At 39.8% G+C, this 24,733-nt stretch overlaps 2 protein-coding genes across 3 annotated transcripts in view; both read left to right on the top strand.

Annotated features, from left to right (window-relative positions):
* Positions 1 to 82: 82 nt before the first annotated feature.
* LOC120456004 lies at positions 83 to 5,164 on the top strand. Its single transcript, XM_039642562.1, has 2 exons — positions 83 to 2,071; positions 2,138 to 5,164. Exons 1-2 carry the CDS (start codon positions 788 to 790, stop codon positions 2,993 to 2,995), a joined length of 2,142 nt encoding a protein of 713 aa, XP_039498496.1. The 5' UTR covers positions 83 to 787; the 3' UTR covers positions 2,996 to 5,164.
* A 565-nt stretch (positions 5,165 to 5,729) lies between these two features.
* The window catches only part of LOC120457366 (tyrosine-protein phosphatase 10D), a 45,464-nt gene continuing 26,460 nt past the window's right edge, over positions 5,730 to 24,733 (top strand). The window contains exons 1-2 of one of the 2 annotated variants that reach the window (XM_039644896.2): positions 5,730 to 6,065; positions 7,466 to 7,898. In XM_039644896.2, coding sequence (XP_039500830.1) covers positions 7,785 to 7,898 — 114 coding nt within the window. In that variant the 5' untranslated portion in view covers positions 5,730 to 6,065; positions 7,466 to 7,784. The remainder of the gene's footprint in view (positions 6,066 to 7,465; positions 7,899 to 24,733) is intronic. The other variant, XM_039644897.2, reaches the window with a different exon arrangement.

The raw sequence follows: 24,733 nt of genomic DNA, 5'->3' as shown, positions 1-24,733 counted from the left end.
AGATGCGCGGTGCTTACAGATATGCTGTACGGTGAGGACGTGCGGATTTTAGCACGATAGCCAGTTACATCGATCTATCGATAGTTTATAGACTGGCCAATGTTTATTGTTATAAAATAAATGTTAAAAATAAACAATTAATCACTTAATATAAACAAAAACTAGTGCAAGCAGCAAGTGCGTTGTAAAGACGACCCTGCCCTTCGAATTTCCTTATTGCGGGCATAAAAACCCAACAACAACAACGCCACCATCAGCAGCAACAACAATAAGCAGGAGATTTAGATTCGCAACGCAATCAAAACGAAATAAAAAAAAAGGAAAAAAACTACAAGGCGAAACGCATAAATAACTAGGGGAACAAATAATAGTAATAATAAGACTAAAAGCAAGTGGAAAAGTACGAAAGCGAAAAGAGAAAACATATGTACGTTGCGTGAGAGTGACGTGTGTGTGTGTGTGAGCGAAAGAGAAAGAGCGAGAGGGGAGGCGAGCAAAAACAAAAACAACATAACAGCATAAGCGAGACCTTGAAAACTTTAAAAGCAGCAAAAAACAAAAACAACAAAACAGCCAAAAATAAGAAACTAAAAGCTGAAAAAGTAATAAAAAATAGTTTACCCGAAAAAAAAATCCATATAACATTTCTAGAAGTGCGGAGCGTATACTCTGTTATGGAGAGTGACGATTTTCATTTACCGCAAGGCGCCAATTAAAGGGGAAAATCCATAAACCGAGGATTACAAGTGGAAAACAAGGACGCAGAAACGCCAGAAAAAGACCAAAAATGGCAGCAGCAGAGGCGGGCAACACGGGCACCACAGGGTCAGCTGGCTCCACAGGATCGGGATCGGGAAGTGGAAGCTCCTCAGATCCAGCGAATGGACGGGAGGCCCGCAATCTTGCCGAGAAACAGCGACGGGATAAGCTTAATGCCAGCATCCAGGAGCTGGCCACCATGGTACCACATGCAGCCGAATCCTCCCGTCGCCTGGACAAAACCGCCGTCCTCAGATTCGCCACCCATGGACTGAGACTCCAGTATGTCTTTGGCAAATCCGCTTCCAAACGTCGCAGGAAATCCGGCCTTAAGGGCTCGGGTATGTCCGCCTTACCTGTCGGAGATCTACCCAATCCTAGTCTGCATCTAACGGACACTCTAATGCAACTGTTGGATTGCTGTTTCATCACTCTAACCTGCAGTGGCCAAATCGTTCTGGTCTCCACCAGCGTGGAGCAGCTATTGGGCCATTGTCAGTCCGATTTGTATGGCCAGAATCTGCTGCAGATCACTCATCCCGACGATCAGGACCTGTTGAGGCAACAGCTAATACCCAGGGATATAGAGACCCTGTTCTATCAGCATCAGCACCAGCAGCAGGGTCACAATCCCCAGCAGCACTCCACTTCCACATCGGCCTCAGCTTCCGGCAGTGATCTGGAGGAGGAGGAAATGGAGTCGGATGAGCACCGTCTGGGGCGGCAGCAGGGAGAGGTGGACGAAGACGAGGATCACCCCTACAACCGACGCACACCCAGCCCGCGGAGAATTGCCCATTTGGCGACTATTGATGAACGACTACGCATGGATCGCCGCTGCTTTACCGTCCGTTTGGCTAGGGCTTCTACGCGAGCGGAGGCCACTCGTAATTACGAGCGGGTAAAGATCGACGGCTGCTTTCGACGCAGTGATTCATCCTTGACCGGAGGTGCCGCTGCCAACTATCCGATTGTTTCCCAGCTAATACGACGCTCCAGAAACAACAATATGCTGGCTGCTGCTGCAGCTGTGGCAGCAGAAGCGACGACGGTGCCGCCCCAGCACGATGCCATTGCCCAGGCGGCGCTGCACGGGATCAGTGGCAACGATATTGTCCTGGTGGCCATGGCCAGGGTGCTGAGAGAGGAACGGAGGGAACCGCCTGAGGAGACGGAGGGAACCGTGGGCTTGACCATCTACAGGCAGCCAGAACCCTATCAATTGGAGTACCATACGAGGCATCTAATCGACGGCAGCATCATCGACTGTGATCAAAGGATTGGTCTGGTGGCGGGCTATATGAAGGATGAGGTGGGTATACCAACATTATCTTCCTGAACTGTTTATAACTAATCGTGTATTCTCAATCCGAAACAGGTGCGCAACCTTAGTCCATTCTGTTTCATGCACCTGGACGACGTTCGCTGGGTGATTGTGGCCCTTCGTCAAATGTACGATTGCAACAGTGATTATGGCGAGAGCTGCTACCGTCTGCTGTCCCGCAACGGGCGCTTCATATACCTGCACACCAAGGGCTTTCTGGAGGTCGACCGTGGCAGCAACAAGGTGCATTCCTTTCTGTGCGTCAACACGCTGCTCGATGAGGAGGCGGGCCGGCAAAAGGTGCAAGAGATGAAGGAGAAATTCTCGACAATCATCAAGACGGATGTGCCCACGCAGGGCAGCAGTCCCGATTTGCCCGCCTCCCAGGCACCGCAGCAACTGGAGAGGATTGTGCTCTATCTAATAGAGAACCTACAGAAGAGTGTGGATTCGGCGGAGACGGTTGGGGGACAGGGCATGGAAAGCCTTATGGACGATGGCTACAGTTCGCCAGCGAATACGTTAACCCTCGAAGAGTTAGCTCCCTCGCCCACGCCCACCTTGGCCTTGGTGCCGCCGGCTCCGTCTTTGGTCAAGAACTCCATCTCCAAGTCGGTGAGTGTGGTCAATGTTACGGCGGCCAGAAAGTTTCAGCAGGAGCATCAGAAGCAGCGTGAACGAGATCGGGAACAGCTTAAGGAGCGCACCAACTCCACGCAGGGCGTAATCCGCCAATTGAGCAGCTGCCTAAGCGAAGCGGAAACAGCATCCTGTACTCTATCACCAGCCAGTAGTTTGAGTGCCGGCGAAGCACCGGACACGCCCGATCCGCACAGCAACACATCACCGCCACCATCGCTCCATCAACGTCCCAGTGTCCTGCATCGAACCTTGACCAGCACGCTGCGATGACGGGCTGACGGAACCTGGTTTGCCTTCTAATTGGGTGTGGAAATGGACGTCATTGGTAGCTCACATGGCTCACATACATCTTAGTGTCGGTAATATAATCCTAGCCAATCACAAAGTGAAAACCCAAAATGTATCGGAGGAAAACGGGCATTAATCAGATAGTTTAAAAAGCTAGTAGCCAAACCACTAAAAACGATGTGTTGAATGTTTTGCCAGGAGAACATGGGTTGAAGAACCTTTTTATTCACATTTGCAAACTTTGAGCAATTAGACATTTTATTTTTCAGTATATAATGAGTTGGCTTATAAATGCAATTAACAAATCAGAACTTGTAATCAAGCAATTCTGTAATTTAATATGGGACTTTCCGTTTTTTGCCTTCTACGTACTTTTCAACTTGTTCCAATTGGATTATTCATTATACAGCAAACATATCTATAGGGTTACCGTATTATAAACAAAATTAAGGTGGTTTCATTTGAGTTTAAAAATAACCATGGCTTTATGATGAAAGTGCAATATAAGCTCGCATTTATTTTGATATGATGATATTATGGCAGTAATAATGATCTGATCACGATAAACGTTTTTCTCAAAACATAAGCGATACATTTTGGGTATATGGCTATTACTGTTTATGTGTGTGATTTCGGTATAAAAAAAAGTAGTTTGATTACATGTTATATTGAATGGCGATCGTTGTGTGCTGCTAAATGCGTTCCATTATCAATAATCTTCGTTATGTAATTACGTTTAACTTGTAAATATGTATGAGTGCGTGCGAGTGTGTGATCAAGTGAGAATGGGTATGAATGAATATTAGATCAGTGCTCGGATTTGGTTTTAGTTGAAATTTAAGCCCCATTTCCCAATTTCCCAGTTATCACCTTCCGCCCCAAACACCAGTGTAAAAAGAGTACAAAAAAAAAAATAGAAAACAAACAAACAATTATATATTTATTTCGCCCTAAGTCTAGAACGTGCTAAAACAACTCATTAATAGTTAAACGGAAGTTGCAATCGATGGAAATTAAACGTTCGATTTTAGTTTTGCCATCTCCCTCGAAGAAAGAGAAAGGACTACATACAGTCAAACTTCTCCAAGTCAAATTTATATATTATAAAATTATTTTTTTATAAATCTTAAAAAATCTTTTATAACCCTATGCAGAGAACACTTTCACGCGCAGCTACATTTTAAAACATTATATAGTATTGGGAACATTACAAAGAATATAGAGAACGAAATTAGAAACTAGGAATGCCAAAATGTATATTTTAAAATATACAACGAACTACACCATATCTATACCCTCATAAAAGTTTGTTCAAAATTAAAAAAAAAAAAAGTTCGCCACTGATATAAAATCCAATTCGCTAAAGACAAATTAATCACTTTAATGATCCAATTTACATGTCTATATTGTCTACCGGAAGAAATACGATACATTTGTTGTTTAGGTTCGTATTAGCGAAGTTTGGCTGTAGTTCAATACTCACGGAAAGGGAGCGAGACATATTCCCATCTCGCTCCAGCGTGTTATCAAAGCCTTTGCCATTGTCCTTGGCGTTGCGTTCTTATCACCGGCGTATCGGAGGGAATATATGATTTTTTTTCGGGCAAGTGGTTCTAGTGGTAAATATGAGGCGGTGGGTGGTTTTGGGGGTTGCGGGCATGGCGGATGGTGAAGGGCGTAGAGGACGGGGGTACACGTTTCGTTATTTTTTGTTTTATAGCGAAATTCATCTAGCTATAAACGTATGCATATATACTATTAACTTTTCGTTTAGCTCAATTTTTTGTTTGTATTTCTAATTATTACTCGGTTTGTCTAGTGTGTAATTTAATTAAAAGTCCAATGCTAATTCCCCAGCGAATCGTTCAGTGTTTGTTTATACGAGTTGTGCTCTTTAAACACTTTTGGCTTATCCTTTCATTTAATTTTTGTTTGTTTTTCTTGCGTTGTTATATGTACAAATAAAAATAAAAGTTAAAATTGTTTTTTTTTTTAGCAATTTAGTTTTAAGTGTAATGTCAAATGTCAAGAGGTAGACTCTGCATAAGAATAATAATGTGTAATGTCATTTTTAGAACTTGCTAATCTTTAGCAATTAAAAAGTAGCCTGTAATTAACAATAATTAATTATAATAACCAGTAACAATTCATGCAGATGAAACTTTAATAAATAATAAATTATATAAATAAAAATGAAGGTGTTTTTATTTATTGAAATTAAATATTACATTTTTCTATAGGGGATAAGCTTTAAGCGGAACTGGTAAATTTATTTATTATAGTTTCACTTTAAATTTCTTTTGTCCACTTGAATATTCGAGCCAAAACTGATTTGAAATGCGCGCGCTACCGAACACTTCTATTGCTGCCTCGCTCGCACGCTTAGCAGCCGTATAACGGTGGTTCAAATTCCCCTTAGAGGTGGACTTAACTCGCGTATATAATTGATTGTAGTCGATTTTCAAAAAACCAAACCCCTCATCTTTGCTTTGAATACATGATACAATTACTACATTTATTTTGTAACCACGCAGGAAAGTAACGGTTAATGCTGATTAACAGTTGGAAGTGACAAGAGAAACATAGAAGCCGAACAGGTTCCTATCGATACTATCGGCGTGTCATCGATTATTTGTCCAGCTCTACAGGTGAAACGAGCGTCGGCGATTTCGATTCCAATTCCGATTTCGACTCCGGGTCCGAATCTAAATCCGAATCAGATTCCAATTCAGTGTGGTGAAGAGCGAACGGGAGTGCGGACGGAACGGACGCGAAATCTATTTAGGCGGGCCGCAAAGCAAACGCTCGAAAAACGCAAAATTTGTCGATTGTCCGTTCCGCTTTTTTTTGTGTCTGTGCTTTGCGTCGCGTGCCTGCGTGTACGTGTGCGTGCGCCTGTGTTCGTTTTTTGTTATTTTTTTTATAACCAACGACAACAACAAAAGAGAAGTAAATAAAATTCACAAAATTAACGGTGTATATATTTAAATGATTTGGTTGTTTTTGGTGGCGTGCCGTATGAGAAAAATTTGAGAATAACGCAGTGGAAAACGTAAGAAATGCTGAAATAAAGCTTAAAGTAAAAGCAGAAATTGAGAGTTGTTTGTGTGTGTGTGTGCAACAATAATAACAAAACGAGATGGCGAGAGGGGGGCAGACAGAGACAGAGCGAGAGAGGTAGAAGCAACACCTACGCAGCTTTTTTGTGTGTTATTTCGTTTTTGCCATGCCGCTGCTTTCTCTCTTTCACACGCAGCCTCATTTGAATATTTTGTTGTTGTGCGGCAAATTTCTCCACTTCCTGTTTCTCTGTCGGCATTTAATTTTTGGGGGATCTTTTTGGTGTGTTTCATAAAGTCCCTATTTAAAACCCTCAATAAATTGCGAAAATTTTCCAGCCGCATTAAAAAAAACTTGTCCCACATATAACAATAAATAAGAGGTGAAGAAATATGTACGTTAATAAAAACTTGTTTTGTTTTTGTGTTTTATGTGCCGAGATCATAAAGCTCTCTCTTCCCCTCTCTCGATCACCCGCTGCTCTCTTTCTCACGACCAGAAGGAAAAAGATCAATCAAATCAATCTGCTCTGCTCTTCTTCTCTCTTTTCCTCTCTTTGAAGGTCTTTTTTGCATAGCAATGTTGCCAAGCGCAGAGAGCAACAACAACATAGTGCAACAATAACAAACCATACGCAGAACAAAATTTAGGAAACTAAAAAGGGATCTCTCCCAAATTATATTCGTCTTAAGGAAAGATTACCAATTAATTAGGAGCCTTTTAAAAAGTTACAAGGATTAGATCGGAATTATCCCAATAAGATATAATAATTGTCAAAGCAATTTGAATTTTGTGCGGTGTATCGTTTCGATTTCGCAAAACTGGTTTTTGAGGCGTTTAGTTTTATTTGTTTTTCATATTTATTTGTTTTATTTGCTGGCCGCGATATTTTAAATATTTCAATGACGTCAGCGGAGGCTAAACTGTTGATCAGCAGTATTTTTTGCAACTGCACAAGACAGTGCAATTAATTAGCACTTATCTGCGAAAGAGATTTAAATGAAATTAATGCTTGCAAAATTCCACAGTTCCAGGAGTAGAAACAGGTATATGATTTCTTCAAGCGCAAAAATATATTTTTTAAATGTCTAATGGTTTATTAAGTAAAAGTAAGTCTTGAAAGTTGTATAGTGGTGGGGTTATAAATTTGACTTTTAAATCCTCAATGTGTATTCAAATTTCATTTAAGGCTAGTTCCAATGTGCAGAAATATAGAAACAAGTCGCAGAAAAATATGAAAAAAGAAACAACTGAAGCATTTGGCGCAAGCGCAAAGTGTTGAAGAAGAAGAAGAGGAAGCAGAGCAGGTAGAGAGCAGGATAGCGACACTATCTAGCTGTCTCCTTCTCGCGATCGCTCTTTCATTTATTTTTATTTCATCCTCTCTTGCAGATCACAAAATTAACAAAAACAAAACAAAAATATGTTATAATCAATTCAAATAAAATCCGGAAAGTAATATATAAAATTGCACTACGCTGACGAAAAAAACTGTGAAAACAATGCATTTAATCAAAGTAAAGACTAAACTCGTGCTGAAAATGCCCGAATTCGAAAGAAACTAGCGAAAAATCCAATTCAAAAATCGCACAATAAATTGCAAAGTCTACAGCAACAACAACATAGAAAAAAAGAGAACAAGAAAAGGAGAGAGAAAGGGAGAAGGAGAGGAAAACAACAACGAAAACAGCAGCAAAACGACGGCCCCAAAATGTTGTACCAGCTAAGTAAAGCCACAACTAGAATCCGGCTCAAAAGGCAAAAAGCCGTTCCACAACATCGCTGGCTCTGGAGTTTAGCATTTCTGGCAGCATTTACACTAAAGGTAAGCGAGAGGGCCAACAAACATGGCCAAAACACACAATAGCGGGTGGATTTATAGACACCATCGGCTCAGGCAATTGTATAATTACTCGTTTCGTAGTCTTAACCTGGAAAAAAAAACAAATACTCAACACAACTTTCCATCTTACATCATTATTTCAGCATTAATTCAAAATAAATATGCAAATATACATAGATAGAATGCTTAATAGAGCCTCGTCTTATCTACATTTTCAAAGTGATAGGATATCAGAGCTGAAGAACAATAACATTAAATAACTTCATTTAACTTCCAAATTCGAGGGCTATCGGAGATCGAAAAGGTTCTGCAAACATTGTCCAGAGTTATTTAATTATTTGTTTGTGCACACCCCGCACCCCCCACATGGAAATCATCGTCTTCATCGTCACTTTTGTCTGTGGTCTTTCCCATGTTAATTAAATTCAATTATTTCGCATCGTGTTTGCTTTTCGCTATTGTTCATGCGGATGTATTTGTCTCACTGGACACACACAGTACTGAAAACAAACAAACAAATAAACTCTACCCCAATCAAAGACCTTGAGGAAACAACAAACAAAAGCAAGAGTAAAAACAATAACCGAACAAGATTTTGCATTTTGCATCTCAAGTCGTGTGTTGTGCAGATATGAAGTAGAATGCATTTAACCGAAGATAAAGATGCGACATATGCCCTGTATCCACAAAAGAGTTAAGTATAATTGCACTTAACTCGTTGTCCTACGTTTGTCTAATAAAATACTTTGCATGCCTAACATTTTTAATAGATACTTTGAGGTGTGTGTTGCATAATAAGTAATTGCATTGCCTACTCTTCGATGTGTGCAACCATGCAACTACATACATGTATGTGATGCAATCGATAAGACTGGCAATTTTCCTAATTGGGTTTTCGACTTTTGCGAGTTTTGCACGAATTCAATTTTCATAAAGATGATACTTTAAGGGAAAATTTCTAAATTTCTGGCTTTTTCATAGGGCATTGATGCTAACTCAAGTCGAGCTGTTTGCCAACTGCTATTCACCGGTTACTGTGGGTAATTAATTGTTACAGATGTGGGCACGACTTGTCATGAATTCTAGACCCGCAATGAACCGGCTAGAATCCGATATCGGTTTCATTTTACATTGACAAACTTTTATTCGTTTGTTTTTATTTGTTTAGCAAAATTGTTGGCGCGTAACGGCTACTAAATATACATATATGCACATATGTGTAAACATTATATTCTATTTCTAGTACAACTAACCAATTGATTCCCGGTAGATCCATTTCCATTGGTTTTTTGAGTCGTTAAAGTTGTAACACCGGTTGTGGGTTTGTTTTTCATTTTTCATTGCACCGATAAGTGGCCAAAAATATTTGCCATTTGGTCACATACAATCTCAACTTATTTCGTCGTTGGTGGCCATAAGTCACGTTTCACTTTAATAGTAAACACGAATATATGTATGTAGATACATTCATTAATGCAAGTACACATCCATAAGATACTTTTCGCTTATATTCTTTTCCGCATAAAATGATCAAGTGTTTCGCGAAATGTTTTACCTATATATGTATAAATGTATAAAGCAATAAAAAATAATTTGTTTATAGCCTTAAAGAGCAACTTAAGGAAAGCTCAATAATTGGTTTAAACATTTGTTTTTGGCATATTTATGGCATGGATAAATATGAACCGAGGCCCCCGATTAAATGGAGCGTAAAATGTGGCTTACGGAGAAAATTTAAAACAATTATCCCAGTAGGAATCTGGGCACGGGGGGAATAAGGAAGTGTTGGGTAATTAAATGCCGGCCAGAATCCTCAGATGCACAACGCAGATAGGACGACACTCCTCCCAAAAAAAAAATAACTCCGTCGCACACCACACCCATTTCGTGTCCAGGACACGTGTCAACCGTAGCAGAAACAAAAACATCCAGATGGGGCACACTTCTTCCAGAAAATAGCCGAGATTGGGGGGAAAAAGGTGGTAAGAAGTCGGTGCAGGATGGCAATTAAATGCAACCCTGCATTGTCATGCAATTGACACCGAAAACACTCAGGTTTTTACCCCCTCCACTGACAGAGGGAAACCCCTTTGTTTTTTGCACCCAGAGCAAAAACCGAACTCTACTCGAAAACGTGCATAAATTAAGTAACAATTAAGCCAAGTTGAGCTCAACTTATTAACCCTCCGATGGCCTGACTAATTGATCTTATTCCAGATTAGCAATACCCGAGTGAGTCAGTTGAAAGTGCAGAATAAAGTGAAGGTTATCTTAGAACTTAGACTGCAGAGCAAAGCAACAGAATAGATCACTTCCGCTTAGCTCAATAAAAGATAGTTGTCGCCCTCGCACACTCGCGTGGTGCGCTTCGTCACTACGTGGACTGCCGTCCACAGTGATATATGCCAGATCGACTTTTGCGCGAGTCTTAAAAATATCTTGCAACAATATTTTTTGAACGAGTTACCACTTCGTCTCGCTTTCCCAGACATCAAACACAAACTGAAAATAGAGCCCGAATGCCGGAAATGCAACATCAAAATGCGAAATTAAGAGTGAAAAATCGAAAAGAAAACTGCAAGTAAAATGTGGTTTTCCAATGGGGGAAATTGTTTCCATAACTGGATCCATTTCTGCCTCCGACTTTTATTTCATAGATCGATTAAGGCCCGAGGAGGAATCGTTTGGCCAATCCTCCCCTGCTTTCAAGCATAGTTTCTGATTGGAAAAACGGGCATTTTTCGGCATGGAGGAAATGTTTGGCCCATTCGAAATATACGTCATTGTCCTGTCACAAAAGCCAGAAAAGAACCGAAAATGAAATTGCTCTAACGGTGTTTGCTCCCGTGAGGCGTTTTTCGATTCACCCACTATTTTATAAGGGTGACTTTTCCGCACAACTCTCGCCATATAAAATACACTCATATATATGTATATATATCTTTGAAGGTATTCACAACTGCGGCGATGAGTGCAGCAGTAGATATAAAACATACCAAATTAATTTTGCTATTTTAATATTTAAGTAACGTATAAACCTTTATGTTTAAAATTATGAAGTTTCATTTCAATGTACGAGCAACTATAATTTCTAAAGATCTATATCTTCATATAGTAAATCTTCATTTGGTAACAGTTTTCAAACTTAGTTCTACAACTGCGAACGCGTCTGTTGCCGAAAAGTGTGTGTGTGCGTTTTCTATATAAAGTCACTTAATATTTAGTTCACTGTACACATGATTCATAACCGGGGAGGTTTCTTTCAAACGAGGGGAGTTATTATATGAGGGCGAGGCCGGAAGGAGACTGCACTAGTTCCTGCCGCCACTTGAGCATTATGAAAGTCATAATTTTTGTATGCGAAAACTTTGTTACATAGACTGTCTGCTTACTAATTACTTGTCTGTGTGTGTGGGTGTGTGTGTGTGTGTTCTGCTGCAAAAGGTCGACAAAATGACTTGGCACAAATGAAGAGCTGAAATCTGGTGGCCAAAAGTAGAGCAGACTGGCCATAGAGTAACAACATATGGTCGTATACCAAGTCTGATCCATTTTGTAATACAAAACGGAATTCTCGACTGAAAATGTGTGTTAAATGCGTTAAATTCTTACTTACAACCTTGCAATTTTAATTATCTTTATTGATCTGAGCGCTTCACTTTGAATGCTCCCTTTTTTTTTTATAAATGCTCACTCCATTTATGATTAGCTCAATTTTTATTAATTAAAATCGATGCACGTACATTCTGCACTGCAATCGTAAATCCCGATCCGTTTGTATACAGGAATTCGCAATTCCAAGTGAACAAAAGGCAAACAAGCTTCCCGTCTGCTTAATAAAAAAAAGGAAAAAACTAATGAGAAAATGCAATGGAAAATGGGGGGAGGAGGGGTCGCTGTTTTGCAGTTGCTGTTTGTTTAATTGAAATTTATTGACTGCGCGTTTGTAAATGCTTTCATCTGGAGCCGACGGAGCTAAAGAGCGGAGTTACCAGATGCAGATGCAGTGGCAGGCGGAGAATTTACTTGCCACAAGGACCACCCTTGGATTTTCACACTCTGATTTTCCCCATTTGCAGCCCCGCATTTGCGGCTCATTTGCGAGCCCCACTTTTCCCCATGCGCTGACATTTTCATTTTTGTACAAGAAAATCTTGCGAAATAATCCACAAAATTCTTGGGTGCCCAGTAAATGACTCCATATGGACGCATTAGCACCATTGGAGATTTTCCTTTTTATTTTCTTCTAGCTTGTCAATCTCTTTATTGGATAGTTCTTGGCCCGATGCCTGTCAGTTGGCCCAAACTGACAGCTTGTCTGTTTTATGCTATATTGTGACAGGCGAAATAAGGTGATTTAGGTGTGGAGTGGATGAAGTACGTCTAAATGCTCCAGAACTTTGGGGGAGAATGTATATATACTTATATGTATTTATATACATATAAGAAATAATTTTGAACATCACTGTGTAAAGAATTTATTATTAAACATTCCAACTAAGAACATGCGACTTTTTTCTCACAGCAAATGCACTTAGTGACAATCCTAATGCCGTAAACCACTTTCATGGGCATATAATACTCGTAGATATCCATTCTTTTGTAACAATGAAGCCAACCGGAATCGAACAAATCCACCCAAAAAATCGAAGCTGAACAGGAAATAAATGAAAAGAGAAGACAAATCGGATCGCATCAATGATTTCCCATTGCAGGAAATAGTGACCGATGTCATTGGCCTTGAAATTTGTGAAAATTCGACAACCCTCCGATGGTGGAAAAAAGGGAAAACTCCCTCTAGGAAAACTGTTTGGCCAGCACGATCGTAATTTAGTTGAGTTCGAAGGGTGTGAATTCATTTGTCGATTTAATTATTAGTTGCTGCTGCTGCTGCTGTGCACTTTAATAAAAAATAGTTACTTCAATATTATTATAGATTGGAGCGTTTTTATTTCTTACTAAACTTCAACATGCAAATTAAAAATTTTATTATCAAAGATATTTAGTTGCCAAATTTGTTTCTTGCTAAACAAGATTGATTTATTTTGCTCAGTGCTGATTTGTGAAACTCAACTCTCGACTACTCCTGTTTTATTTTTCTGTGCCGAAGCAGCGAGGGTGGATAGAAAAAATGTCCACCCCCGACGAAAATTATCGAGTGCGTGCGTACAATTCACTGACCTTGGGATATATGCACTCGGATTGGGAATCGGAATGCGGAAACCTCAAACTCAATCGAATCGGGGTTGCAAGTTAATCCACTCCACATGGTCCATCAATTCAATTAGTCGATGGGAGCAAAATGAAAGATAAAAGCTATCCTGTTATTTGCCATCGATAAACGAATAACGAAAGAATGTCTTTTACTCCACAATGAAAGTGATATCTTAAAATGGCGATATCGTAACTGATACGTTTAAGGATATACCCCATTATATACCCCATACCCCATACTATTCACATTTCCTAAAAATGACGCCAAACTACAGCCAATTTCGAAGTGTCATAGAACTTTAAACTTGTAGTTACAACTGATTCACTGATTCAGCTTTTCAAACAAAGTTAAATTGGACATACCAAGAATGACTGAGTTCCAGCACGTTGCATATTCATCGCTTGTAACCAATCACCCGCCAGACTTGGCTATGGACTCCATAATTGAGGTGCTTTATGCTCCAGAAAAAAGAAATGTATGAAGAATATTCAGAGGATGTGCTCCAGGGCTTGGAGTCTCTGAACGAGCATGTAACTAGACGCTAAATAACGTTTAGCATGGAAATTGCAACATTTCGCACAGTTGGCTCGGGCTTCACCTGTGGCCACCACCACCACCCCCATTACCACCTTCATTCCACCATTTCCACACACTTCCTCAAGCCTTCCAACTTCACTCGTGACTTAAACTGTTTGCATAAACATTTCCATTCTTTCTGCCATCCACATACGTCGTTCGCAACCCGCAACTCAGCCAAATCCCACCATGCACCATCATCCAGCATTAGGACTACGTGCTAAAGTGCACTGCGGAGTCAACAGCGTCTTCCCTGCAAATTCAATTTGCCGCAAGTTTAGCAAACACTGCGAAAATTACCACAAACTGGGGTACAACTTGTTCTAGTTAGTTTGGTTCTTAAAGAAAAAGTTCCACAAATAGTAATTATAAGTTTGCTCCACCCGGGGGCGCCACAAACGTTGTTCTGATTTCTAGATGTTTTATATATTCAAATGGTTAATGTTTTCCGCTCTCTTTTAAATCTTATATTAAGAAATAAATAAATATATTGTGACTTTCTTCTTTTGCTAAAGTTATGATAAAGTCTTGAGCAATTAGGTTCATAATTATTTGAAATGTTCCCTATTTTCTCAGTGCCCCTACTGTTGACAGTTATGGCATTGGTAGCAAAAGCTGGTGGGTGGCAATGGCAGTTATGACAGTGGTAGCAAATGCTTGTGGGTGGCTCTGTGGCACGTGGAAATTGGGAATTGGAGGTGCATCCTTAAGCCGTTTCTTAAACGTAGCAATCAGCTTACATGGCCGTAATTCGCATAGGGTTTCAAGTGAACTGTGAGTTTATGATATCGTGTGTGCCAGCGACATTTTGATCGTCCTTCGCAGTTTGTGCAAGTTATCAGCACATTAAATGATGGCCATTGGCAATTTTCGGGGATAAGGTTCTTTTAATGGCCTTTTCGACACGTGTGTGCGTGTGAGTCGCGTTTTCATTAGCACAGCATTTTATTGCTATTTTTTGTGGAATTTCACACACAAGCAAAGGAAAAGAAACATCTATATGATGGGACCTCTTTAAGTTCAAACATTTTTAAAAAAACCTTTTTAAAAGTGAAAAGGTATATATAATATTGGAAGTATAATAAAAGTTGAATGATTTACTATCCCCCTTCAAATGGGAAAACACAATACAAAGAGGGAAATCAAAGCAGCTTTTCCTCTTCCTTCTGCTCTCCTCCCTCCGTGGAATGCATTTTTAACACTTTTTTGGCACGCATCTCGCGCGACTTTTCCCAAGGGTGGAATAAAAAACCGAAAGGGGGGTTCCAGATATGATGGCAATCGAGGGGTGTGAGTAGGCAACGCGGGGTAGTTCGATCTGGCTGCCTTTATTATTTATCGATTGGCATTCGATTGGCCATTCGGCCTGTTAACAATTCAGATGGTGAACAATGGACGACTGACAGCAGATAGCGTTGGCTTTCATCAATTGTTTATATTGGGACAACACCTCAAGCAATGGTACACTTAAAAACATCGTTTTTTCCAATTGATTAAGTAGCTCAGTTTGTTTAAAGTTTCCGTAGCGTAATATAAGCCTAGCTAGGCATGAAATTTTAGATTTCTAAAGCCTTAAATTAAACAAAATAAAATCTAAAGCCAAATAAGCGCAAAAACCGAGAGCAAACCAAACCAAACCAAAAACAAACAAACATATCAAACGTCCCTCAACATCTGTTGAAAAATGATTGAAGCACCGAAATGCCGGCTGACACAAACGAATGGTAAAAGGCCAACATATGTGGCGACCTAACCCCAGCCCTTCCAAAAGTACATACATACATATATATATATATTTCTTGACATCTTCGTGGTATTATGTCACAAGGTGGGCTACGTGTTGGGCTTATGCTAATTTATAGCGGCACCAGAAGCTATCCAGACTCAGGTTGTAGCAATTCCAGGCCTACGCCTGGTGCTAACTTTTGCCACCACTCGCGGACAATTGAGATATCTGTGTGCTCTAGTTATTTTATTTTTTCCATTTACCATTTGTTCTGGGCTTCTCGGGGTTTCCGGGGGTTAAATCGCTGGGCAACAACAAATGACATTAACAACGCTTAGAGCAATTACACAGAGACAGACGGCGAATAAGAGAAATATGTGTATGGAAGGAAGGGTGGCTGAATGGGTGGGTGCCGCCACTGGGCAGGGGATCGGGGATTATTTATAATGAGGCAATAACAATTTGTGCTGCAGTTGGTCATGACATTCGATTAAGCTGTCGAATGGCTTGGCTTTTGTCTCTGGCCGTTCTGCTTTCTCACATAGCCCAAAAGTTAAGCTGCTGGTTGTATAACTCATTTGCTATGTTTCCACATTATCATCTCTTGTAATCCGTGTAGTTTTTACCTTCAATTTTAAATTAAGATGCCCAAAATCAAGCCCTGTAGAGTAATTTATTAATCTCACATAATTGATAATGCAATTTGATTAGAATGTGTATTTAAGTGCCGTTTCTCTCTTTTCATTTCAGGTTCGTACATAAAACTAGTTAACCTCTCAACTTCCAACTTTAAACTAAAACTTCTATGGTCGCCCAGAAGTGAAGAACATTTAACTTTGTGGACTCTCAGCACTGAAAGGAAATTGTGAAAGGAATTGTGAAAATTCAGAGGTTTAGGTCTAATGCCACTTCAAAGCACTCAAGTTGTCGCAATAATGCTCTTAGGAGCAGCTACATCTATACAGATATACAAATGCATTTATACATCTACATACATTTGGGAAAATTGCAAAGAGTGGGCGGAGTTCAACGCATTGTTGCACATAATTCAGGTTTATTGTTAAAAAAAAAAGACAAAGACAAAGCCAAGTCGCAAACACTCCAAGGCAATTGTGACTTGTTTTATTTCCAATATAATTTCAAACTTTTTGTAGCTGCATCTTTAAAGATTTCAAGTCTTTGGGGCTTTAACCTAGAGTTTGAATATTTTTATATGATTTATTTCAAATGGTTTCTGAAAAGCGTTATTGCATTGGCCATGTGCCACACAGTCAGCCCAAAATTTATTCATGCACTTGGCCCTTGCATAAACTTACTTGCTGCATTTAAATGCATTTAGAAACGCTTAGCTGGCACTGAAAACAGCCAGATGGAGATGGTAAGATATGGGATATGGGATATGGGATATGCAAGGGGATGTGGGGTTACCACAAAAGGTCGGCCTTAACCCCTGACAGCCCCCCTGGAAAAGAATGGAGACGAGCGGTGGAGCTCGCTAAGCTAAGACAAAGCTTTCTGGTTTATCTGTCTGCACCAGGCAAGTGCGATTTCTCTTTCGCACTCTTTTGTTTCTGTCTCTGTTTGTCAACGCACACACAGGTTCAGACACACACACACAGCCAGACACACCCAGCAGTGTGTGAGTGCGGCTCTATGCGGTTTATTTATGCCGTCTGCCTGATTTCCGCTTTTTAAATGCTTCTGCCCTCTGTTGCAGCTTCTGCTGGTGCGCTGCTTGGGCGAATACACTGAAAAAACCAAAGTGCACTTGCAAAGGATAAATTAGGTTTTAAAATTTAAAAATCGAATGACTACTTGGATCGAATGAGACTTTACTTTGAACACTTCGTTGTAATCTATGTACTCATTGAATCCAATTTGATCGTGAGTGGATACAAATACATATTAATTCAAGCTTTGAACTTCTCTCAGTGTACGCTACATCGCCTCTGTCCTTCAAATCACACAACAACAAATTTATTTCCATTCTGTTCTTTTCTATGCGTTCGCTGTTAATTTTCGCTTTTTGTTTCATTCCGTACGTCTCACTTCCAGCCTCACTCCATCTCTTTCTGGCGGAGGTGCTAAGTGGAACACCAATTGGCCCTGACAAAGGCATTGCAATTAGAGAGGGGGCAAGCGAGACGGGGAGAGTGAGGCCCGAGTGAGATGGATAGAGATTGAGCTGTGGGTGCAGAGAAAAGTTAATGGGGAAAGGATTTCTTGTAATAGATCCGTTCCTAATGAACAGCTCCATTTCCTCAATTTGAGAAAGGAAGAGAACTCGAGAAAGCGAAGGAAATTAATTATAGGAAGGTACAAAAGTTCTTTTTTAGCGAGGAGACGTTGACAAAGGATTGAGAATTAATGTAGAGGTGGAAAAGGAAGAAAGTGTAAAACAATGTGCAATTGTATAATTTATAGGTTTATACATTCTGAGTTTTCCAACGTTCCTGGTTTTCTGGTGTATCTTTCTAGCTTCTTAAGATCTTAGTTTGCTAGCTAAAATGTTTCGTTTTCAATGTTCCTACAATATCAATGGACTTCAATGTCTTAGTTGGTTCAAGAAACTCTTTCATGAAATACACACTAAGTGTCTACCTAATTCGATAATATTCTCGTTAAATTTATCCCCGACCACATGGCAACTTAATCAAACAGCAATTTAAAGCATTTCCCCATCGCCACCATCCAAAGTAAACAAATCAAACGGGGTGCAGATAATAAATGAGTGACGTGCGGTGACGAGTTGCATGCAACCCCAAAGAAGAACTAGATGCACTGACCGCAAACTGAAATGGAATTCCCTTGTCCAATGTGTCCGAAAGCCGAAAGGTCAACGCCAATAAAAGGGTTGTGGATGGAGATGGATGGACGGATGGATGTATGCAAATGAGTCTAATTAGATGACAGGACATGCACACATGATTAAAACGAAATATTTCGGTTTTGTCGGGGTCACCACATTGGAAGTTCTTCATTTTCTATTGAACCCCATCCATCCAGCTGGCAAATAGAGTTAAAAGCCGAAATTTGAAGCGGTCACACATAATTGTCAACAAATTTGAGCACGAAAAACCTCAACCCCCCACAGAAACCTCAAACATTTTCAAGTACACCCTGCTGAGCATTGAAATACTTTTAAGCCAACGCTAAAAGCAAAATGATTAATTGCATTTGCTTCATGGCTAAGGAAAAATGGAAAAACGCCAAGAACAAGAGAATTTTCCTGCTTCTTAAGTAATTTCGGGGGTTGATAAACTCACAGAGGGAAAAAATCTTAGCTTTTTGATTTAATTATAAATGTATATTTATTTAAAGATTACATACTTCTACAGTCAGACTAGAACGACTATTTATTTGCAAGAAAACTTCCAGGACTTTATTTCTGAAAGGCTTTTCACTTCGTGTAGGGCGTGTTTCGTTACTCTGTGCGACTTTTACTTTGCCGCCTGATAAATTAAATTGAATTCCCTTCCGTGGCCGGGCTGTGTGATGTCATGAAATCCGTTTAAACACAACTTTATATAGACACCCCGTCCCCAACTGGATACCATCCCCCTTATAAGTCTGCCACCCCGCCAAGCTGTCGCATCAGATGCTGATGATGATGATGATGATGATGGGAGCTATGAGCATTTCTTGTCGCTATGGCGATGGGAAGTGCTTTTGACCAGCTTACCAACCCCGAACTCCCCAGGAAAAATTGTCTAATTTCAGAAGGATTCTTGTGCAAAGGGGGGATAACTCTGGACTTGGTACTCCTCAAAACGTCAACCCACTTTATTCCCTCATTTCCGTTGATCAGGGGCGAAGGCTATAGTTGCTCTAGGCTTAAGCTTTTCCTGTTTGTTGTTGCCATTGTGGTTGGTGTGCCTTGGGCTTGGAGTCGCAGGTTTGTTTCATTTAAAGAAGGTTATAAAAATTGCCAGCTAGGGCAGTTCTGAATGCTTGGAGGGCAGAAAGAGATAAGGGGTATATGCACGAAATAATTAATGGTAAATGATTTTTCGATGGATATACATTTGATGAAGATGGATGCTCTTTCAAGCCACTTTGCCCATTGAATTTTAATTAATTAAGGGTAGAAGTACGCTTTGTGATCAGCAATATGATTGATATCAGTGGGAGGTCCAGTTGGGTAAACTTTAGTTTACGTGTTTAAATTCAGTGTTTTACCAATAGAAAGAGAGAGAGAGAGAGAGGCCTACTGAAATGACAGGAAAGAAAGTCCGTGTTTAAATCACCTTTTCCCCATTTCGCCTCCCTGCTTTCTTCCACCCTCCTTTTACCCCCTTTTTTAAGCCAGCTCGTTGATTTTATCGTCTGCTTTGACAGCTGTCACGCCGCCATTGTTGAATGCCATTGGTGTTGCCGTCGTGTATTGTTGTTGAAATTGCGTTGTCGCTGTTGTTGAGTGTGTTGTTATCATTGCATTTCCCCATGTGATTCGCATTGATTGATAGTCAGCGAAGATTTTTGCAAAGGGGAAATGAGTTTGCGACGTTTGTAGACAGAAATTGTGACACAAATTTGTATTCGGTTTTAGATTTTATTCGTGGATAAGTGTTACAAAGTGGATAATTAGTAAAAGGGCTGAACGAGTATGTGAAAATCACAGTGGAACCACTAGTAAAATTTATATATGCGTACAGTTTGATTTTAAATACGAGTGAAGTTGTGATACTTGTATCAAATTCACTTTATTAATAAGTGGAGAAAGCTTTTACGCTCTGTGCCTGCAACAATAGATCACAATTCCATTTCCGTAGTAGTCGCTTCCTAGCAATTTCCTGACGCCAGGTGTCGCATTTGTGCATTAATGCTCACCTCATCCATTGTGCTCCGTTAAATTGCATCTGTCTCACTTTTGGTGACTGCCTCTGCCAACATTTCCGCCACAGACGACGAATGGAAAAGTGTCGAGGAAAAGTGGGCAAGGTGTATGTATGTATGATGGGTTGGGAAAAGGGCTGAAGTAGCTAAAGGGAATTGTTTTGCTCTCGTTGTCTATTGTGCGATGGATGGAAAGGTGGAGATAGCAAGGGAGTTGCGCAAAGGTGCATAGAACACACAAACACACACACATACACACACACACTAATATTGATTGCTGCGGACCCTATGCGGGCAAATAAACTGAACTATGCATGAACCCAAATCGAATTACCTGTCTGAGTCCACCGTTGGACTTCATTAACTGGTGGAAATCACCTCTCTGGTTGCTGTCAAACCCCTATTTGCCTCCTTTCACCCGGTGTCACAGCTAATTTTCCATGCAATTACATGCAGTTTACTGTGAAGTACTGCCCGTGGTCTCCTCGACTACGTTTTTCACTTCCCATCGCCTTCCATTTTCACTCGTCGTGTTGTCCTGTTTGGCCTTTGGGGCATATGGCAATATCCCTTCTGCCGTTTGGTCTTTTAACTTTTAATTGCATCAGTGACGCTTGATTAAACATGTTCCAAAAAGTCAATTTGGGACTACTTTTGACAGCTCCAATAGAACGCAAATAGAATGCAGAGGGGAATAGCTATCCATTTCATAGTTGAATGAGAACTGTAAGGATACATTTTCTTAATGCATAAATGAATTGTTTTCAAAACAAAGAAACCCGCACACAAAAACATTTGTGAGCCAAATAAAAGAAAAAACATTTTTGGAAAATCTGTGTAAAAACCAAAAAAGTGGGCAACAAAGGTGGTCCGGAATTAATCAATGAATTTTTGTGGGATTTAACAAGTGGGTCAGATGAAATGCCCATGGAAAACGCACAAACACATGTAAGTGAATACGGAAAGCAAAGGGAAGTGCGGAAAAACAACAGAAGCTTGCCGAAAAAATAAGACTTTTGTGAATGATAGCTGCTATATCGCTATCTCTGTCCACTGTCGCTATCTCTTTTGCACTGTTTTTCCCTCTGTTCATTCATGGAAATTCAAATTTTCGCCGCTGTTTTCGCATTTATCTAACGGCATTTACTGCGCAACAATCGTGCCCTCTCTCTCTCTCTCTCTTCCGGCATCGGACCCTCTCTTTCGTTCTGCCGCCTTTGGCGCTGTACCACATGGCGTATACGTATACGAAAGTTTTGCCGGCTACTCTTCGCAGGAACAAACGGTCTGTGTGTGTGTGTGTGTGTGTGTGTCGGCGCGTCTGTGTGTGTATCTGCCGAAATATATTGATTTTCTCTATTCCCTTTTATTAAGCATTTTCTGTTCACTGTTGTGAACACTTTTGTTGTCTGCATTTGTTGTTGTTGTTGTCTTTGCTCCCCGCAGACGAGACTTTCCTTTTTTGTTGTTGTAACTTTGGCAAAAAAGAAGAAAAAAAAACAGGAAATCACAACAAAAAGTTTGCCGGCTCCGGGTAAAGAATACATATAGTTGTAATGCTCATTTAATATTTCCTCCCTTGTTTTTTTTTTTCGTTGCCTGACAACCCTGGCACAGTGATGCAATTTGGTTTCTAAAGCTGTTTACATTCATAATATTTTAATTTATAAAGTATATCAAATTAGACGAAAATATACTTTAGATGGTATATCAAATTAGACGAAAATATACTTTAGATGGTATATCAAATTAGACGAAAATATACTATTGTCAAATATAAATATAAAATAATAATAATATAATAATAATTTTTCAAAATGCTGAAAATAAACTTCAAAACAACGCGCATGTTGCCCACTGTACAATGAGCACGACATTTGCTTTCTCAGCTTTATTTTTGTTGTACTTTTTTGCGTCGGCTCTTTTTTTGTGCAGCTTCCGCTTTCACATAGTTGGGCTTCCACTCCCACTCCCTGTGCCGCCCACTTCTGACCCTCCCATTTGAAAGAAACATTTTGTAGGAGAAAACAAATTGAATTTGTCTGCCCGGTATTCCAAGACTTTGCCGGCAACCAAACATAATCCCTTTTTCAGGAATTCCCTTCGGAGAAAGTGCGGAAAAAGGCCAGCGAGTACAGTAACTAATTCAGATTAATATTTTAGTTTCGATTTTTATAGAAAATATTTCGCATATCTGTATAAAAACTTCGCTACTTAACAGCACAATATTTTAAGTATAAGATTTGTTACTAACAAGTTTGCTTTTTTCATATCTTCAATAACAAAATGAACTTATGTGACTTATTCAGTGTGTGGTCTGCGGTTCTACTTAGTGAGTGCTCACTGTAAGCCCTAGCTTCACTTTCAGGCGGCTCTTTGTAACCGTAAACAAAGCGCCAGGGGAAAAGGTTCCCGGGAAAAGTGGAAAAAGGAGCGGATCCTGAAATGGCTACAGGGCGAACACACATTTGTAAACACTCCCACACAAGCGATTACATACGTACATACATATGCACACATACATATGATACATACAAACAACACCCACACACTCGTAGCAATTTATGTATGTGCAGACACACACTTTGTGGCTGAAAATTGTTTGCACAAATCTTTTGCCCGAGAAGAAGAAGAGGGATTTTTTTTTGTATGAAATGTGAAACTTTTGCCAACCGTAAAGTTCCTGATGATGAACAAACCAAACTTCTCTGTGCGTCTCTCCTCATGTCTAATAGCATTAAAGTCGGAAATATTCATATTCCATTCAGGCAGTGAAAGTTTCCCTTCCAACCAGATTTCCGTTTGAATTTTGCATAGATTTTTTAAATAAACGTTGAACAGAAGGCAGGACTCCTCCTGTCTGCATTTAATTGAATTTAATTCACTGATTGTGTGTATGGTTTTCTTGGGTTGTGTTTTTTTTTGGGGTATCACAGCATCTAATTGAATTATTTAGAGATTCTGCACAGAGGTCCAAAAAAGACCTAAAATGTGTACTGGAAATGAAATAAAAAGTACATACATACATATGTCTTCAAAGTAAGCTCAAAATAAAGTTACTTGGATTTTCCCACTTTTGTGTTGCCTACTTTTATGGGCTTCCCATTTTGTGTCTCCTGTTTCAATTGCTAAGTAATAATCAATTTGTCATAACAATTGTATGGAGATTTTTCTTTAGATGTCTTGTTTTCAGCTTTTATGGTCTTTTATCGAACATTAAAGCTTGCACGTTTCATTCGGTATCCTTTTACAATCCGGCCAACCTATTAATCATTCTATCAATCAATCAATTCATTAAATTCTCGGACTTTCTCCCCTTTTTTTATACAACCCTTTTTTTATGGGCAAACTTTCTTTCTTTTTGCCATCATCTGGCTTTTTATTTCTTTGACGTCTTATGCGATTTTGATGGCCATAAAATGTCATGGGCTACGGCGTCATAAAAATAAGATGAAAATAAAGGGAAAATGAGGGGAGAGTGCGAGAAAAGAGGGAGTTCCTGTAGAGGCGAGGGAGAAAATGGGATTTGTTTGCGATTTTTCGCAGTAAATTAGGCAAATTAAAATGGCCTAAAAAATTTCCTTTGACAGAAAAGAAATGCAAATTTATGTGCAGCACACGCCCATATCTCCATTGCTCAAGGATCTGATCAAAAAATTTTGCAGCAAGAAAGCTGAAAGCTGAAAACCGAGAAAGGATAAAAAACGGCAAAAAAAACTGAGTGCAGAGATGCAGAAAAAGGAGTTGGAGATTCTGTTGGGGTAAGCAAAACAATAGGCGGCACATGGCAAGGAATAAAAGCGAGGAAATGCCAGTGGAAATGGGAAAAGAAGACGTTGATTTGTGGGGCTGAATCCGCCATAATGTCCTTGAAAGGATGTGAGTATATTTCTATGTATGTATATATACATACATATGTAGATGGCTGTGTATACAGGTGGCCCATAGCCCAAAGCCATTTTCCTTATTTTGCCCATCACCGCCTTCCCTGCTCCCTATTAATCCAGGTCCTATTCCTTTGGGGGCCCCCATTTCCCATTTCCCTATTAACCGGGAATTGTTTGCACAAATATTTCCACCGCTTGCGGCCTCAAAGGAAAACAAAAGAAAAGCTTACAGTCCACACGCCATCCACAAAAGGAAAAGTATAGCGATTTTCTTCTAGGATTACTCTAAGATACGTTCGCAAATATTTTACGAGTGCTCAAGGAGAACCTTTTCGATAACAGCATTTTATTGTACAGATTTATAGTTATTTATGTTGGCTGTATTCAAATTTAATTAATTTGGAGCCATAGAATAAACATTTATCATAGATATAAATCGAAGTGATTACAAATCACTAGCAAAGTTGGCTTATCTTGGCATAGTTTGTGTTTGATTTTGGACTTCAAAGCTTACGTATTTATGGAGTTTTCTGAAGGAATTCGGCAATCTACATAACTTGGCAATTAGAAAATGTAA

The sequence above is a fragment of the Drosophila santomea genome, chromosome X, assembly GCF_016746245.2.
Source record: "Drosophila santomea strain STO CAGO 1482 chromosome X, Prin_Dsan_1.1, whole genome shotgun sequence".
NCBI classification, from domain to species: domain Eukaryota; kingdom Metazoa; phylum Arthropoda; class Insecta; order Diptera; family Drosophilidae; genus Drosophila; species Drosophila santomea.
The sequence above is the reverse complement of the archived record's forward strand: the minus strand, read 5'-3'. Positions and strand labels throughout refer to the sequence as shown.

Coding starts and splice junctions, on each gene's coding strand:
- LOC120456004 (XM_039642562.1), top strand. CDS start 788: ATGGCAGCAGCAGAGGCGGGCAACACGGGCACCACAGGGTCAGCTGGC. Junction 2,072..2,137: donor CGGGCTATATGAAGGATGAG/GTGGGTATACCA, acceptor AATCCGAAACAG/GTGCGCAACCTTAGTCCATT.